This window comes from Notothenia coriiceps, unplaced genomic scaffold (genome assembly GCF_000735185.1).
Source record: "Notothenia coriiceps isolate Sejong01 unplaced genomic scaffold, NC01 NC01_scaffold00033176, whole genome shotgun sequence".
NCBI lineage: Eukaryota > Metazoa > Chordata > Actinopteri > Perciformes > Nototheniidae > Notothenia > Notothenia coriiceps.
The window spans coordinates 182,342-199,536 of NW_011365877.1; the positions used below are offsets into that span (position 1 = coordinate 182,342).

A 17,195-nucleotide genomic window follows, 5' to 3' on the forward strand; every position below is an offset into this window, starting at 1 on the left:
ATAACCTTTGTTTGTTTGTCTGTGCTTGCAAATGTTTTTATACTAATGAGTCTTAGCAATAAACATATTTTATCGTATTCCTCATCACCTAATTGCATCACCTGTATCATTTGTCTTCGACTAGGTCTCGCTTTGTATTATGTTGTGCATAATAAATGCGTGTCTTGTGAGAGCTTGTCTCTCCTCACAGAAGAATTGTAATGAGCATGTACCTCTCCTCCCCGCCGTGAGCAGCGCGCCTGCCTGGGGAACAGAGGTGACAAGCTGAACTCATATTGTCGAATAATACCTGAGCTCTATCCTATTACCCTTCGAGATGGGCCTGTCGACTTCGGGAGGGGGATACACATACAGTGGGGGTTCCACCATCTCATCTGTCTTCATTAAAAGCAGCGCACCGCTGGGGGAATAGGAAAATCAACATAGACAGTGCTGCTAATTTATGTATTCATCATTGTTGCTACATGGGAAGCTTTGTTTTGTCGCTGTTCCCCATGCCCACCGAAGCTCCTCGGCAGGCTGATTAACTCTCAGGATTCACACCAGCCAGTTGTTTATCGGAAATGGTTTTATTTAAATATAAATATGTGTACAAAGGTACAAGCAACGATAGCTCATTATCACCAAATAAAGTCTTAATACATTATTAAAAGAATGAACAAACACATGGCAATTAGTTGTTCCAAAAAAAAGCATAGTAACTGCATTCAATGATTGATGAACAACTTAGAGAAGAAATTCTGTGGAACAAAATAAATCAACCAAGAAAGATACATATGTATATAAAGATACTTTACAATAGAGCAGCTTACACGCTGTACATTAAGGCTTATATAAAATATAAAAATAAAGACAAGCGATGATGTTTTCCTCCTTACTTGTGACATTTGTTCTCATCAGGCTGCCTGGTAACAGCTTTTTAGACAAATGGCAGTACAGGCGTCCATACTGAAACATCCAGGAAGTGGAATGCAACTGGGCCAGGTGCAGAAACCAATGTCTCAAACATGAAATGGACATGAATATAAACGCTGAAGATTTTCACTAGACACATCATTTGCATGCAACAGAGAGAAAGTATGGGCTCAGCCATTTGTACAGATCATTAAGTGTTTCAGGGTAGTACTGTTTCTTGTAAACATTGAGACAATTTGATTGAGATGTAAAACAAGTGTATGGTCCACATTAGGACAACCTTACATGTCTTTCCCCAACTGAGTCTGCTGAAGATGACGCTGCATTCAAGTTTATTTCAAGATCAAGATTGCCCCCATTCTGCAAACCACCACTTTTGATTGTTCGAGTATCAGCCTCGTCTTCATTTTAACAATCAGAAACAGTACCAGGGAATGGACAGCAGGCTTCAGCCCCAGTTTTCCCCCATACAATTATCACCATCTTTGGGTTTTCATGGCCTTATCGTGTCCATCTTGGTACAACACAGTTAACAAATAGCCCTCCATTACAATGATGGCTAAAATACACATTCTCTTCTTTCTCCTTCTCCACCGGTAAGCAACAATGCTATCCAACGTGTTAGGGTTAAAATCAGAAGAAGATTCAGGAATACAGCTCAGGCCAGAAGTATTCCACCACTGATTAAACTTCTACAGTGCCCGTAGCACTTGTTGGTCAGTAGAGCTAGCCTGTTGTGCAGAATAGTTTGTCTTTCTCTGTGGATAGCTCAGCCTTTTGTGAATGATCGACACAAATGTGCTTAGAATTTCTTTCGCATGCCAACAAAACACCAAATGACAGACAACAGTAGGTCTTTCATATCAGCTTTTTTGAACCTCGTAATGTCTTCGCTTGTAATGTCTTCTTTCAGTATTTAAGAGGTCACATTTCATAGTTCAGTAGACTCTGAAAGGCAGGTAAACAGCTACCCCAGTCATTTTGGCCACCCAAATTCAGGAGATGTATTTCATTTATTTTCTAGTTGGCCCTTGCACTGACAGAATATCTCCACAGGTTTGGGTGGCCATTATGTAGGCATTACCTGGTGAGGTATCACACTGTAATCATAACTCTGACTTGAACATCACAATCTGCTGAAATCTCCAGCTCAGGAGTTCTACAGTCAGCATTTTTGTAGATCCCGTCATCCAACACAACAAATAAAGGTTGGTTATCCAATAACCAACATAAATCATATGGCTCCCTCCATATACTGTCCAAACATGTCCTTGAAGGAACGTCCGAGTTAAGTAAGTCTCTGTTCATGTTAGTCCAGCCACACTTGAATGTGGAGGTGACAATGGTTATCGACTCACTGCTCCTGTGTTCTTCTTTTTCAAAATATTTTGTCCAATCAGACATGCGTCTGCATACGTTGTGAAGGCCGGCCATAGTCAGACTGCTGGGAGGATACTTGCGAAGAGGCATAAGAGAAGCGAGACGAGCTGGACACCTTGCTGGCCTGATCTGATTGGTCGTACGCATCCACCTTCTCATAGGAAGCTGGCTTAACGTAGCTGGTGAAGGCGCGGCCATAGGTGGCGGGTGGTAGGTAAGCAGAGCCACTGTAGGCGGGGTCAGTGGGGTAAATGCTAGCTGGCTGGGTGGGCTGTTGCTGGGCAGCCTGCTGCTGTTCATACGCCGTCCTGCCCGCTGTGGTGGTGGCGTACCGGTGGGAGAAGTCATAGACACGAGGCTGGGTGCCATGCTGACCGTATATAGGGCTGGGGGAGGGCAGCTGCGATGGAGTGTAGACTGGCCGAGTGTTGGGCACATATTCAGAGAACCCACTGCTGCGGATGTGGCGGTCCTCGTTACCATGGACATTATAGTAGCCATTGGTGGGGTCCTATGAGAATGAAGATAAATCATGAACTCTGCATGGTTCGGTTTTATGCATTAATGATGAAAAGAACGCATTCTCGCTGTTTTGAGAGTGTTTCTTTAAGACTGTTTTTTCAGTTGTACCTTGATGTCCGATCTCTCATCCTCCTCCTCTTCCAGGAGGTCGCTGTGTTCTGTGCGCGACGTCCCAGGAGACTCGCTGCTGTTTGGTGCCTGAGGGAAAAACCGAGAGTTTTTTGAAGAATTATTTAGATGAGCATGACCTCACTTGAATAAGAACAAAACAAAGTCGGAGCAGTACGGTGTTGCTGTGAATTTTCCATCAATAGAGATATCTATGTGGAATACAAAGACGGTGCTCAAAGAAATGTACCATTGGCTCTTTGACATCTTCTTCATCATCATTGCCACGTGTAGCGTTGTGATCACTATGAACAATCTGAACTCTGATGTCACTCTTGGATAGACGAGTGCACCTTTTACCTGCAAGGATTAAAAAGAAGAGTAGCTTTAGTAAACGAGCAGACTTCTCCATTACAATTTAAAACCCATTTATTACAGGGTGAAACGGCAAACAAATGTAACAAAAACTGTTACATTTTCAGCACACAAATGACAAAGACTCGATTGTGTTAGATTTGAAGAATTGGCTGTTGACCCTCTCGCCCATACTAACCATTGAGCTCACCTTTGCCTGTGTGCCTGCAGCAGAGGGAGACCAGAGTAATGACACAGATGAGCAGGACACAGCCTCCACCTACTGCTCCCCCCACAATTATCAACATCGGCAGGGCTTCTGTAACAAGAACAGGAATAGAGGAAAAGAGTGGGGTGGGGGGGAGTAGATAGTTGTCAGGAGAAGAGGAGGGTTGACAGGAGAGATAGTAGAACATAAGTGTCAATGTCAAGAACGTACAGATCAGAGCAAAAAGAAATAAAGAGATCCCTTCATTTGTCCTGCTAATCCCGGCAACGTCAGCGCCTATATCAATTCATCTGCGGTAAGCCCCCTGCCCGCTGATAGCTAGCATATACTCATGCGGGCAATCTGGCATCCCTCAGCCGGGCTATTGTCTATAATCTCTCTGAAAGAAGGGTAACACGGCCTGACATGCAATGAAGCAACAGACAGTAATCTAATTAGAGATTCCAGGAGATACCGCCGTCCATTTCTCCAGGGACCCCACTCGGCTACGTTGATGTAAATTGCTGGCGAGGACCTTATTTTTGGTGTCTGCTGCAACAAAGGCTTCCACTAGCACAGTGGAGTAGTACTACTAGCTTATTTTAAGATCACTTAAAAGAGGGCTGCAGCCTTAGATGCTTAACTTGGCTCTGGGACAGTGATAGAGAATACGAGCCCAACCGCAAATGCATGTGGCTTCCTCTAATTGACTTTTGCCCCCAATCAATATCTACGTTATGGGGCAAACATATTCATTAAAGGAACCATCTGCTGATTAAATCATATCGATTTGGAGGAGTATAATTAAGATAAGCACGAGACGGGAGTACTGCTGTCGCCTAATCTGGCCCCCTTCGCAGCAAGGATTGAGAGGATCACTGTAAATTCTGCGGAGGGCTCTAGTGGGGGTTATTACTCTTTTTTTTCTGTACCTTGCTCCTTCAGTGTGACCAGGGCGGTGTCGGTGCCGAAGCGGTTCCAGGCGGTGCAGTTGTAGCGCAGCTGGAAATCCTGCGCCAAAGTCTCAGACAGCACCAGGGTGGACAGCACTCCATGGTCACCGGCGACTGTCTGCACTGAGTAACGTCCGGAGGAACCAGAGGACAGGCTCACGTCTCCGAAGGTCCACACCTGTTGAGAGGAGAATGAGAAAAGACAACTGGGAGTAAGTCACTTGTCTATGAAGTGTGCAGAGGCCTGTTTATCGTCAGATCCTGGCCTGCCGCTGACTGAACACCAGATTCTCTCTCTGTTCTCGACCGCTAACGTGCTACGTGGCTGACACAGCTCACACGCTCATGTTTAAGCTGCCTCCCACGTCTGCCCTGCAGGTGAGGCCTGAGGAGGGTTTAGGTAGCTGCACTATGAAATAAGGCTCCTCTCTGCCGTCTCCTGCGCAGGGCCAGCAGGGCACCTTTCTCTCACTCCTCTTCACACCCTCATTATCCTCTCTCAGCCCAGCGTACGTTCAGCAGTTCAATAGGGTCAGCCTAGTGATGCCTCTTGGGCCGCTAATTGAATGCGGTTTGGCTGAAACCTGCAGGAAGCCGGTCTCCCACAGCTCGCCCAACTCCAATGTCTCTACAGTCAATGTCGGAGCAATTACAGTGTGTGTGTGTGTGTGTGTGTGTGTGTGTGTGTGTGTGTGTGTGTGTGTGTGTGTGTGTGTGTGTGTGTGTGTGTGTGTGTGTGTGTGTGTGTCGGCTAGCGAGTGAAGTGGAGACGTGTTGGCTGCAAAGGTGTGAAGGTGAGGTCAGGGGTAAAGCTGCGCCGACTGATGTCTCTTATGGGGGGTGGGGGGGTGCAAAGTATGCAAGCTCACAAGTGAACAAGTGAACGACACGCAAGACAAATCTTACAATCTTATCAGGTGGGGGGCTGCTTTCCACTCTGCACTCCAGCTTGCCCTTGGAGTGCTTGACAGCGTGCTGCGTGGCGTCCACTGTGATGATCGGTGGGCCTGGTGTGAGGAAGAAAGAACGAGCAGAACATACAAATTAAAAAAAAATACTGCCCGATGCAAAATTTTCATCAATTGTGATGCTATTTAATCATCACATCAGTGAAAAAACATTAGAACCCACGGTGGATACTCCGAAAAGCCACTCACCATTAACGGTCAGAGTGACATCTCTCTCTCCTACTCCTATCCGGGGTACGATGGCCTTGCAGATGTATGTTCCAGCATCCTCCTGGGTAACAGCCTTCAGCTGCAAGGTGTTGCCATTACTGAGGACCTGGTGAGGAATTCAGATAGACAAGTGAGAAGAGTGTCGGAGAGAGAAGGAGTGAGAAAGAGCGAGGTGGTGGGGAGAATAGGCAGACAAAAAGAAAAACCTGGACCTTTATCGGTGGCTAACTCATTGTGGAGGCAGCACAGAGGTGGGCTGACCATTGTAACAAATGCTGGTGGTTTGAGTTTAATTTCATTGTGAACAGCTTTAATCACAGCATTAAGCACTCCAGCCACCGCTGAGTGACCGTGCTGCTGGGGAGATTGTTGTAATTAAACAGTGGGGACAGAACAGAGAGCACTATGGTGCGAGTGGGCCCTAGCCTTTGGAGCTGCTACACTCACTCACTCTTTAGCTCATTGATCCTGTCATTCCATCAAGCTGTGATTAATCCATTTACCCCCACTCCGTCCTCCTTCCTCTCTACACCCCCCCCCCCCCCACACTCTCTCCAATTTTTTATTTCACTTATGGAGTAACCCAATTAATCCATTACTGTGTGAGGGACAGTGGCAGTGGGTGGATTAGAAAAATGCCTGCGTTTCCACTCAGAGTGCCTGAAAGTGTTCACCCTCTGAGATGACTATCGCTTACGCCATCCCACAGCAATCTTTGCTTGGGGGGGAGGGTGGTTACTCTAGCATCGCCTCAGGAATTATATTAGTCGCCAGGAGAGACGCTCCTATGGGATGTCCCCAATGAAAGACTCTTACCAGAATGATGTAAAGCGTAGGTGGAAATGTCCAATTTGTTCCACCTACGGAAATGGACTTTTAGGAAATATTGAAGTGCAGTGACGTCAGCCCTTTTTAACGTCTAAGGCTGCTCTAAGAGTTTAAGTCACATTCTTCTAGAACCACAGATTGATTGATCTGTTAATAAGAGTTATGACATGTGCCTTGATTATGCTGTATGAATCTGTCAGTGGACAGACAGATTCCTGCCAGAGGCTTTGCCCCTCGGGGAGCGTGGAGAGAGGAGGTGTTAAGGATTCAGGATTGTGGGGAAATGTGTGAGGGATTCGCGCCTCAAGGCCTTAAGTGAATGCCTCTCTCTGGAGGGATGGTGTTGAAGCGTTAAGTTAAAGTGGCGACTAGTGTTTGTTGCCTTACCACGCTGGAGCCCTGCTTGGTCCAGGCCAGGGTCAGAGGAGGGTTACCAGTCCAAGCACAAGTAAAGGCTGCGTCCATCCCCATATCCACAGTCATCGGCTTTGGCTCCGACATTAGTCTGGGGCCAACTGGGGTGAACAACAGTCAGTTACAATCAATAATAAAACTGCTTTTACAAATCATATACCTCGAGAAATTACACCACACTGTATATATTAAACTCACATTGGACATCGACCAGCGTGCTGACATTGGTGCTGCCCACAGAGTTAGACACCTCGCAGGAGACGGGGTCTGTGAAGTAAGAGTAGTCCACCGTCACCTCAAGGCTGTCCCCATTTGCTTCAGAGATGGGAACTCCTCCTTTTGACCACCTGGGACAGATGAATAATCACATTATACAGCCGCATTAGTTCAGGGAAGATACTAAGCCATGCGTAGCAAAGTGGCTATTAGCCGATTCATGGCTTGTGTCAATCATAATTAAACGCTGTCAATCAAGCAGCACATTCTACCCAATGAATCTACCACACATTGTGCTGCTTTCTTTGGATGACATTTTTACTCTGGTTGGCAGCAAATAATGCCTTGAAATATGGTGCGATTGTGCAGCATCATCATCTTAAGACTGCTGGCTCTGCATGTATGGTGGCAGCACAAGAGGGAAGAAATGCAGGATGGATACCTGTATCCGGTGATTTCAGGATTGGCTGAAGCAGAGCAGATGAAGAGGACCTTGGCTCCCTCGGTCACAGTCTGCGGCTGCACTGATAGAGTCACTGAAGGAGGGTCTGTTGGATGGAAAAACCTTCATGTTACTGACACAAATTGGATTCAGCCATCGTGTTGGCACCGTTCACCTTTTAATACTGCGACAGAATTAAATGTGCTTTACTGATCGCTGCACACGGCATTCACAAATATGTTGGTGTTTGCTGTTGCCGGGACACTCACGCTGAACATTGATAGTGATGGATGTCTGTCTTCCAGCGGGAGCAGCTGGGTTAAGGACCCTGCAGGTGTAGGTGCGCCCAGAATCACTGTCCTCAGGGACAATTGGGAGCATGCTGACAGCTGACTCCTTCTTTCCATCCTCCATCATTGTCTGTAGAGTTACACAAACACTGTTATATGGATGCCGGAGCAACAGTTAACATTCTGTGCCTTTTTAAAGAAAGACTCTTACAATTGAGTAGAACTTAACATCAGCTGCAAAAGCAAGTCGCTTGCCATTCGTGATCACACTACTTCAGGAATATCTCTATGACACTGCAGGTCTTATATTTTCAGGGGTAAGGCGTTGGAATTGCCGTCCCGTTCTTTGGCATGGCAGTTAAATCATATATTTTATGGTGCAGCGGGGGATATTGTGCTGTTCCCACATTTCTGAGAGTGTTCCCCGTCAGCGCTCCTTGTTTGTCATCATCTTTTAAAATCTATTTACTGCTCACCGAAATCAATACTCCTAAGTGAGGAAAGGTGTAGATTCTGAGGATATGGCTCACCGCTATCTCCCTCTCTTCCTCACACACACACGCACCCACACAAATACACACGCACACACACACCCATACACACACCACACAAACAAACTGTGACGGCCAAGGTGCCTGTGTGTCTTTTTTTTTGGGTGTCACACATCTTAGGAAGAGTGCAAGCTTAGTCATTTCCCTGGACTCTCAAATCAATGGACGCCAGCTTTCATTCCTCAGCCAGAGACACAAAATGCACTCTTATGCTAGATCAAATCACCTCCCTGCCTGTCACCACCCCTCACTAGGACTACGCTTTCTCTGCCCCCAGTCACATTTAATGTTAGAAATGCTGTTTTTCATAAAGCTATCTCACTAATTAACACTATATATATATCTTTTTTTTCTTCTTTTCCTCCCTCCCTCCCTCCCTCCCTCCCTCCCTCCTCCAATCTCTTTCCCTCCTTTCTCACTCCAGGCTCTCGCCTCCTTAAATGTGGCGTTTAGCGTCGTTTAGCGTGGTCAGAGAGCATGAAAAATGTGACACTTTCCCAGCCGTGGCTGGCTCACGCTCCGGCGCATCCCCATTGTGTTTCTGCATTGTTGTGGGGGATTTCTTCTCTGCAGAAACTCTACTGTATGAAACACTCATGCCTGTCTGAGCTTTGGCATGCTCCAGTTATGCTGTAGTGTCGCTGCATTAGCGAGCAAAGGGGGTAAGGGAGGGAGGGAGGGAGGGGGGAAGGAGGAGAGGTGGGGTGGGAGGTTGGGTCAGGCATGAGTGAAAATGGGAGGGGGACTGCAGAGAGTGAGCGAACAAATTGTGAGAGAGAAGGGTGGTGATAGAAACAAAAAACCTGTGAGAAAAATACTTCTGTTTTGAGAAGCTTTGCATGTATTTCTGCCTGCTGATATGTGTTGTAATACTGTGTGGGTGTTAGTGATTGAATGATAATGCTGGGCATGTATGTGTTCTCACTGTACCTTGGAATAAATTGCCGTCTCCATGACCTCTCCATCTCTGTACCAGGTGATCTCGGCAGCAGGTTTGGCTCCTGAGGCTCTGCAGGTGAGATTGTGTGGTGTGTGGGCCTTAAGACGTACAACAGGGCCGCCCTCCACCACAGGGTCTGCAGGAGGAACTGTAAAGAAAAACAAACATACCACTCAAAACAAAAAAACTCATTACAGCTCCAGGCCAGCGTAGAGCCACACTGAAGTCATACTGTTATTGAGTTGCTGTTGCTCTTAGCACAGCATAAATACTTCGCAACAGCAAAAGAGGCAAACAATATCATCTTATGGCCATGTGTCTGTTTAACAAGGTGTAGTTTCAGATAGGAGAGATGGCAGAGAACAGTTGTCATTTCGTAGAAAAACAGACTCAACCATATTTATTTCCTTTCTTGGGACTAGCATTTTTACTCTATTTGCTCTGACTGTTGCAGAGTGATGTTTCAACTGAATTGCTTATTTGTTCATTTATTTGCATGGTTTCGCACGCATCACTGGCAAGCCAAGCGTGCCACCCCTGATGAAGGCGTCTATCTCCCCAACCAATATGAGAAGGCGTAAACATGGGGTTTGTGCTGGCCTTTCTCGCTCCCTCCACCGAACCAATTTCACTGTGTGTATCTGAATTGTCAGAGGTCCTTCCGCTGCCGCGGCACGGACACTAATGGAATCCGAATGCTAGGTGATTTTAATTTCCATGCCGATTCCCCTGACTGCACTCCTGCCGTTGACTCCTTTGACTGTGCAGGGTTGCTTTGGTCTCATCTGGCCACATTGATTTACACACACACACACATATTGGCACGTGCATAGAAAAACCACCTTCTCTATTTAACACTCTTATGTGCAAGCATAAACATAAACCTGAGGTTCCTGACCGATGCACTTGATTTCCTTTTTATATATTTATGAAATGCATATATTGTTCATGATCCAGCAGCCTTGGTTTTTCAGAGTGCATTAAATGTAAAAGTGGAAGTTTCATCAACTTCTGTTACTGCCTCCACATGGGTCGTGTACGGCCGTGTGTGGGCATGTGGTCAGAGCTGTGCTTTGTGCCGACAGTTACTCTAGACCCAGGAAGGTGGGCTGATAAACACAGGTGAACTCTAAATCTCATCATTTAGTTGAAATGTACCACTTTTGATCACAATCTGCTTGCCTTTCCATGGCAACCCAAGCTTTGCCCACGTCCCCCTTGAGAACTTTGAATCCACACCTTAATGGCGACATACAGATTCAGTGTTGCACATTGTTGTAGCAAGCTGTGCCATCATGTTTATTTTCCCTCTTTTCGTATGGTTCTTGTGTGTAGGTGTATACTGTATGGACAATTCACGGGAAACATGAATGGAGTGATGTTCCTTTGCATGCCACCAGATGCCAGCAGTGCTTTGCCGATTCCAATTCCCATAAGATACGGCCCTTAATCCCCCGCCCCCCACCCCCCACCTCTGAGCGTCTGTGTGAAGAAGTAGATCACTCACATCATGTTAATGTAAAACTGCCTTGCGGTTGACAAATGTTGTGGCTCACTGTAAAATGTGCTAACTGTGCAGACCCTGACTTTCAAGCGGCTACGCAAGTCATTTGTGACTGCAGCAATCACATTATCCTAGACGTCCACAGTCTTGATTATCGCTACTGAGAGCAGAGGGGTTTCCTTTTTTCTAGATAAATCTCTCGGCTGAGCGTGGCTCGGTTTGAATTATACTATCAGGACATGATTTAAACCAGGAAACAAAATGTACAGCGGGCTTATCTTTAATGGTGATAGAGAAGTTGTTTAGAAAAGGAAGGAGTTTCTTTACATGAGTAAAGTGTATGTTAAGTTGTGTTTTTAAATGTGAATATATTTTTGGGTATTGTACATTATACACAAGTACATATTGTACTTATTAGCCTACATGTTTCTGTGTTTTGTGATGAAGACACTCCCCTGATTGTTCCCAAGCGCTGCCAGCCTGTAGGCCTTGGCACGAGGGCCTGCTGTGAGGATCATGCATGAGCTGTGTATCTTACCTAGTACAGTGAGCTTGGCTCGGTGGGAGCGCAGTCCCGCCTGCGTAGCCTGACACTCATACACTGCGTCATCCGCCAAGTCTACCGAATCGATCATCAAGCTGTGCTCGCCTGATAGCGGGTCGCCCATTAAGGAATAGCGCGTCCAGCCTGCGTGAAGCCAGCACAGAGAATAGAGTCAGAGACAAACAAAACCACACAACAACAACAAACACATTATGAAAGGACCATAAAAATGAACAGACTTGTGTGCTGAACAAAGGCAAGAGAAATGTGGCATGGCTCTTTAAGACACATATGAAAGCAAGCAGCACCTCACTGAGCCAGGCATTGAGCCGCTGTGTTATACTGTAGAGCAGCGTGAGGCTGGGAATGCAACACGTGAGAAGGCTGCTGCATGAGGAGCCTGTCCTTTAAAGACAGACACAATAAAGATGGGGTGGCTAAGGTCAAGAGGAAGCCTCTCCACCTTCTCTGTAGTCAGCCACACATTTAAATGTCAGCGTGTGACAAAAGCCAATTGATTATCTACCTTCCTACGAGACCCTTAAAATGCTAAACAACAAATTAAAGTTCGGTGTGTGCAGCTGTTAGCCGACCTGTCTGCAGTACATTGTTCTCTAAACATTAATTTGCGTAAAACTCCAGCGGTCGACACAGACGGACTTGGTTTCTAATGAGACCTGGCATTGATCGTGGCAAGACAGACAGAGACAGAGAGAGCAATAAAAACACAGAAAGCGGGTGAGAAAGGAAAGGGAGAAATAAGAGGTCAGTGATAATACCTGGTAGGTCTCTCTCTCCACCTAGTGCCAGACCATCTTTGGTCCATTGTACCATTCCCCGATAACCCACGATGACACAGGGTAAAGTCACCGACTGGCCGGATACAACCACCTGGTCCTGGGGCTGCTGAGAGAAGTAGGCTGCTTGGGTGGCTGCTGTAAAAACAGAAAGAAAATCATAGAGATGTTAATAAAAAGTATTTTAGAAATATTATTTTCATGATTGGTAATTGAACATTTCATAGAGAAGATCACCAAATAGCTAGCAAGTGAATTGGTACATAGGCATTTTACAAGAACATGAGTACACTTCTGCAGTGCCAGCAAAGATGTAGTATGAGAAAAATAAAACTCGCATTGTAAGTGGTGTGAAAATGAAAAAGGGCAGACTGCCATGAACTAGTCTGCTCACTCTTGTTTTCATGGTACTTGCTGAGAGAAAAGACAAGACCGACATGTGTGAAAATATTATTTATTTTCTCTATAAATTTGGCTTCTAAGAGGAAGAGTCAGATGCGCTTCATAAGTTATTTAACTTCTTCTCGAGACCATATGGTTATATGCTCGCTGACATGAAGCAAACACATTTCTGAGGGGACAAATCTGCCACTCTTTCAGTGTGCTTTTTGTAAAAATGGATGTTAAACAATCAAAACTCCATTAAAGTTCCCAGGGGAACCATTCGTTTGAGCCTGCTGAAAGTCAGTGGAGACACCTGCCGCCATTCTGCTGCTGTGTTTAACCACGGCACACGGTCTCACTGGATTGGCTGGCCTGCCTCCACACGCATACAGAAACGCTGCGTGAATACGGATCCACGGCTCCAACTGTTTGTGCCACTATGCTAAAGATTGAGTATTACAAACCCTACTGGCAGGGGAAGATGGAAAGACTCCAGAGGTAACTAATCCGTAGGGGAAGGTAGGAGGAGAGGGAGAGGCAGTTGGTTGGTTATCTAAGTGGGGTGTCTGTTTGAGTCGGGAAGAAGACTAAAAAAAAAACCTTCCCTCATTTTCCTTCTCTCTTTCTTTGTTGCTTCAGCGAGAGGAGAATGGAAGGGAAGGGGGACGGAGGAAGATAAAGAGGGTTCTATTCAGGCAGTGCTAAGCCCCCCCTGAACTGCTTCTCTTGGTGGGAGCGCTTAAACAGACAGGGCTCCTCCCCCCCAAGCAAAGAAAGCTGCTGAAAGGAGGGCAACATACGGCGGCCAGAGACGCGCTATTGTCCCCTTGTCCCTCTCTTTTAATAGGCCTCTTCATTTCCAATCAATCCTGCTAAATGCAAGTTTAATAGCTTTTCAATAGCAGCTTTTCCCCCCAGAGGGTAGCTGGGATTTTCTCTCTCCCTCACCCCTTTTCTCTCCCCCCCCTATTTCTTGCTCTATTCTCTCAAGTTTTTTTCTTTCTTTTTGAAAGGGGGGCTTCCGAGGTTGTTGGCAGTGTTTATTCTGCACTCAATTATCCACTTCATCTCGGGGTGCACCATGGACTGAACCCTGCCCCTCGCCCCCCCCCTCTCCCTTTGCACCCTCTGTCTCTGTTACCCAACAGCACAATTAAAGCCGCCAAACAGTGAGTTCATCAGGAACGTGAGTTCTCCATGGATTACACAACCGCTGTGGTTTTCAACAACCGCCTCAAAAAACAATTTTCACATGCGCCCACTCTTTCTGATTCTCCATCTGGGCCAAAAGAGATGATAATAGATAGCTAAACAGGGAAAAAATAACAGAGAACAATGCATGTTAGTTCTCAAATAATGTCTCCCTGTTACCAAAGTGCCTGGAAAGCCTATTGAGCTGTGGGTGCAAACAGGTAGCTGTTTATGTGTCACGCACTGTGGATCAAAAGAGGCCAATTTGAGAGCGTCAATGAGAAGTGAAACGTCTTCTAGCTCAGGCTATTAGGCGTTTAGCGAAGGCTGGCATTTTCCCATCATACCTTAAACAATTCTGTTTTCACAGTCTGCCTGCCTGTCCCTAACATTGTGCTCTGATGAGCGTTTTTATATGCCTCCCCTTGCATAGCAGGTTAGGGATTTTACTCTTTGTATTTGCAACAGTACAAACATTGATTGCAATTAACTATCTTGCCCAGAGTATCTAAATGTTTACAATGGGTAATAATTCTCCGCATTGGTTTATTGTTTGGATGGATTACATGCACTGAATTGTTTCTCTTTACCTCACCCACATACAATTTCTCATGCTCACATATGGCAATTAACGTCACGCGCACAGGCATACAATTGCAGGCGTACAAATATAGAGTGCAGAGTATGTGCTGTAGCGAATGTCTTCACACCACATGAGTGATTCATTGCTCTCCAGATCCCTTATTGAAAATGCTCAACAGAACATCTCGACTGGCTAATGACTCATGCCAGATTCCTTTAATTCCTCCTTGCTGAATTAGACAATTCGTTGACGGTGTATTAGCAGCTTAATTACATGAATACATTTCTGACGGGGAGAGAGGGAGGAACAGAACCAGACAAAGGAACCATGGAGGAGAGGCAGGCAGAAGAAGTAGCTGTGGGTGTGAGGAGGCTCGTTCTTGGTGTGCTGATGTACACAAACACCACAACGCCATCACTTTTAGTGTTTTCTCTATACTTAAAATAGGGAGTCTGTTGGCTGCAACTGAATCGCATTTGAAAAGAAAGATATGAATCCCCTTGAAATCCCACATTCCTGCGGTAGATGTGAGTTATTTACCATGTCGTTCTTACGCAGGTAAGTATGTGCGGCATAGATTAATTGTACCACATGCGGTGTGCTTAATGTTACTTTAAAGGCAGCCACAATTTGGATTTCCAAGTTCTCATCACGACAAATTACATCAACATTTACTTGGTTTCTTACCTTCGCTGTGTCTATGTGTGTATGAGCACTTTTCCATCCCCCAGTAACAAGGTCAAAACACATTTGGCCTGATACATTTTAATCCGGATTTCTCAAAATGGAATATCATTTCACGCTGCTGGATGCACATGGGGCTAAGTTTGTGTGTGTGTGTTCGTTTCTGCCCGCCTGTGTGAGCTCAGTGTGTGTGTGTGTGTGTGTGCGTGCGCGCGTGTGTTTGTGTCTTAAGTTGTGCTATTTCTGTGTACATGTGGGTGTAAGCATCTGAATGTGTGAATGAGTGGAGGGTGGGGCAGTGTTAATATGGAAAGCGACTTGTCAGGCACCGGAGGGCACATTTAGCAGTTACTTTGACACAGTGACTTTGCTGTCACATGGTCGGACTTAAGTGCAAAACAGCCTCTCAGACTTGGACGCAACCTATTTAAGAGCTTTGCCTTGCCCCGATGCTGCCTGCACTCTCTCTCCCCCTCATCTGAGCTGATAGAGATACATCCACATCAGGAAGGATCAGGAAGAGATGGACAGATGTCAGCAATGATCCGTCCACCACTGGACATCTGCCTTGATAGAATTAGATTGGATATGGAAGTGTGTGTGTGTGTGTGTGTGTGTGTGTGTGTGTGTGTGTGTGTGTGCAAACAGATAGTTGTGCTGAGGTAGCTGAACCAAAGAGTATGTCCCAAAGGGGACCCTGCACCCATCTCATGTTTGATCTGGCTACTAAGCTCATTACCACGACTCCTACAGAACTTCTGAGAGCTTGAAGAGGACTAACAACAGATACCACCCACCAACTCGTTGCAGCGTGGCACCCAACACATGCACTGCTTGTGTGATGAACCTCCTTTTTGTTTTTTGTACTTGGACCATTGCAAACAGCCTCAGCTTGTGGCTCTGCAGATGGTCTCTTCTCTCATACCTTCATGTGTCCCGGCCTCCATTCAATCCTTTCTCTCCCATATGCATTCCAGCTGCACTCCCACCCACCGACTCTCACTATCTTTTTCCCATTCTGTGTTTTTTGTGCCCAAATTGCAGTCTAACAGCTTTTTAAGAGCTGTTTTGCCCGAGTTTAATCCTCCTAGCCTTTCCTTTCAGCCGTTATTCCATTGTGAACATATTGGCTCAGACATGGACCCTTTTTTTAGAGAGTGGACCCGCTCATCCACCCAAACCCCTCCCCCCTCAGCTGATGCCCCCCCACCCTGGGCATTCTCTACCATTCCTCTACAATCCAAAATCCATCCTCTCATTCCTCTGTTGATCACTCAAATGTCTACAGTCAGTGATCCGTGATCCCTGAAATCAATGCCTAGCAGGCCCCCTTTGAGTGTTATGTAAGGTGTTACTAATTGTTGATTTGCTTTCTACATGGCTCTTTCTGCCATCGCTCCACTTTTTTCCGTGTCAGCTGTCATCTCCTGCCAGTCTCTCCCCTTGCACTTTCCATCCCCATCTCTTCCTCTCCTCCACCTTGTATCCCCTGCCCCCTTTCTCCTGCTCCCTGCATCCCTGGTGTGAAAATCACAGGGGTTTGTGTCAGCTTGTCAACACAATACTCAAGCAAGCAGGGTAAGGGGAACAACAGAAAAAAAAGAAGGCCACTACATGTTGGAAAGACCGGAAAAACAGAGGTAAGGTAAAAATGGAAAAAGTGGGCTCCTGTCAGCTTCCAATTGCAAAGGAGCGGACCATGAGAGGGGATTGATGGAACGCTGTAATCAGTCTGTCTCCGAGGCTGTCACCACAAGCTTTTTCTCCGCTGGAATAGGGCACTGCACACATCAGGGCAGCAGTCAGGCTGATCGCATGGGCGAGCAGCAGCAGAGTTTCTCCCCGGGTACCTGCTACAGCAGATGCAGTGGATAGAGTAATAGAGTGGTATGCATACAAGGAGGAGAAAAAAGGGAGGGAAAAAGGAGGAGGCTCTGGGGGGGGGAGACCAAGAGTGCTGATGTGACATAGTCAGTGTGTGTGGATGTGAATGGTTCACGCAGTCACTGTGCTGCAGTGCCCGACAATGTGCCATAAATACCCTCATTCTAATGCTGTGTCCCCACACACACACACACACACACACACACACACACACACACACACACACACACACACCCTTACCATTACACTTCCATATCTTTAGGGTTTGTAGTGGGCACAAGCATCTCTCTTGAGTATAATTCTAGCACAGCTTTTAAACCCCCCC

The 17,195-nt window shown here is 46.2% G+C and overlaps 1 protein-coding gene across 2 annotated transcripts in view; it reads right to left on the minus strand.

Annotated features, from left to right (window-relative positions):
• Positions 1–562: 562 nt before the first annotated feature.
• Positions 563–17,195, minus strand: part of kirrel3l (kirre like nephrin family adhesion molecule 3, like) — a 31,207-nt gene continuing 14,574 nt past the window's right edge. Inside the window, exons 2-15 of one of the 2 annotated variants that reach the window (XM_010789685.1) lie at positions 12,127–12,282; positions 11,342–11,491; positions 9,290–9,447; positions 7,788–7,938; positions 7,519–7,624; positions 7,059–7,207; positions 6,834–6,961; positions 5,598–5,724; positions 5,347–5,447; positions 4,420–4,618; positions 3,491–3,598; positions 3,176–3,285; positions 2,926–3,015; positions 563–2,806 (exon numbers count right to left, since the gene is read on the minus strand). In XM_010789685.1, coding sequence (XP_010787987.1) covers positions 2,312–2,806; positions 2,926–3,015; positions 3,176–3,285; positions 3,491–3,598; positions 4,420–4,618; positions 5,347–5,447; positions 5,598–5,724; positions 6,834–6,961; positions 7,059–7,207; positions 7,519–7,624; positions 7,788–7,938; positions 9,290–9,447; positions 11,342–11,491; positions 12,127–12,282 — 2,228 coding nt within the window. In that variant the 3' untranslated portion in view covers positions 563–2,311. Of the gene's footprint in view, positions 2,807–2,925; positions 3,016–3,175; positions 3,286–3,478; positions 3,599–4,419; positions 4,619–5,346; positions 5,448–5,597; positions 5,725–6,833; positions 6,962–7,058; positions 7,208–7,518; positions 7,625–7,787; positions 7,939–9,289; positions 9,448–11,341; positions 11,492–12,126; positions 12,283–17,195 lie in introns of both variants that reach the window. The other variant, XM_010789684.1, reaches the window with a different exon arrangement.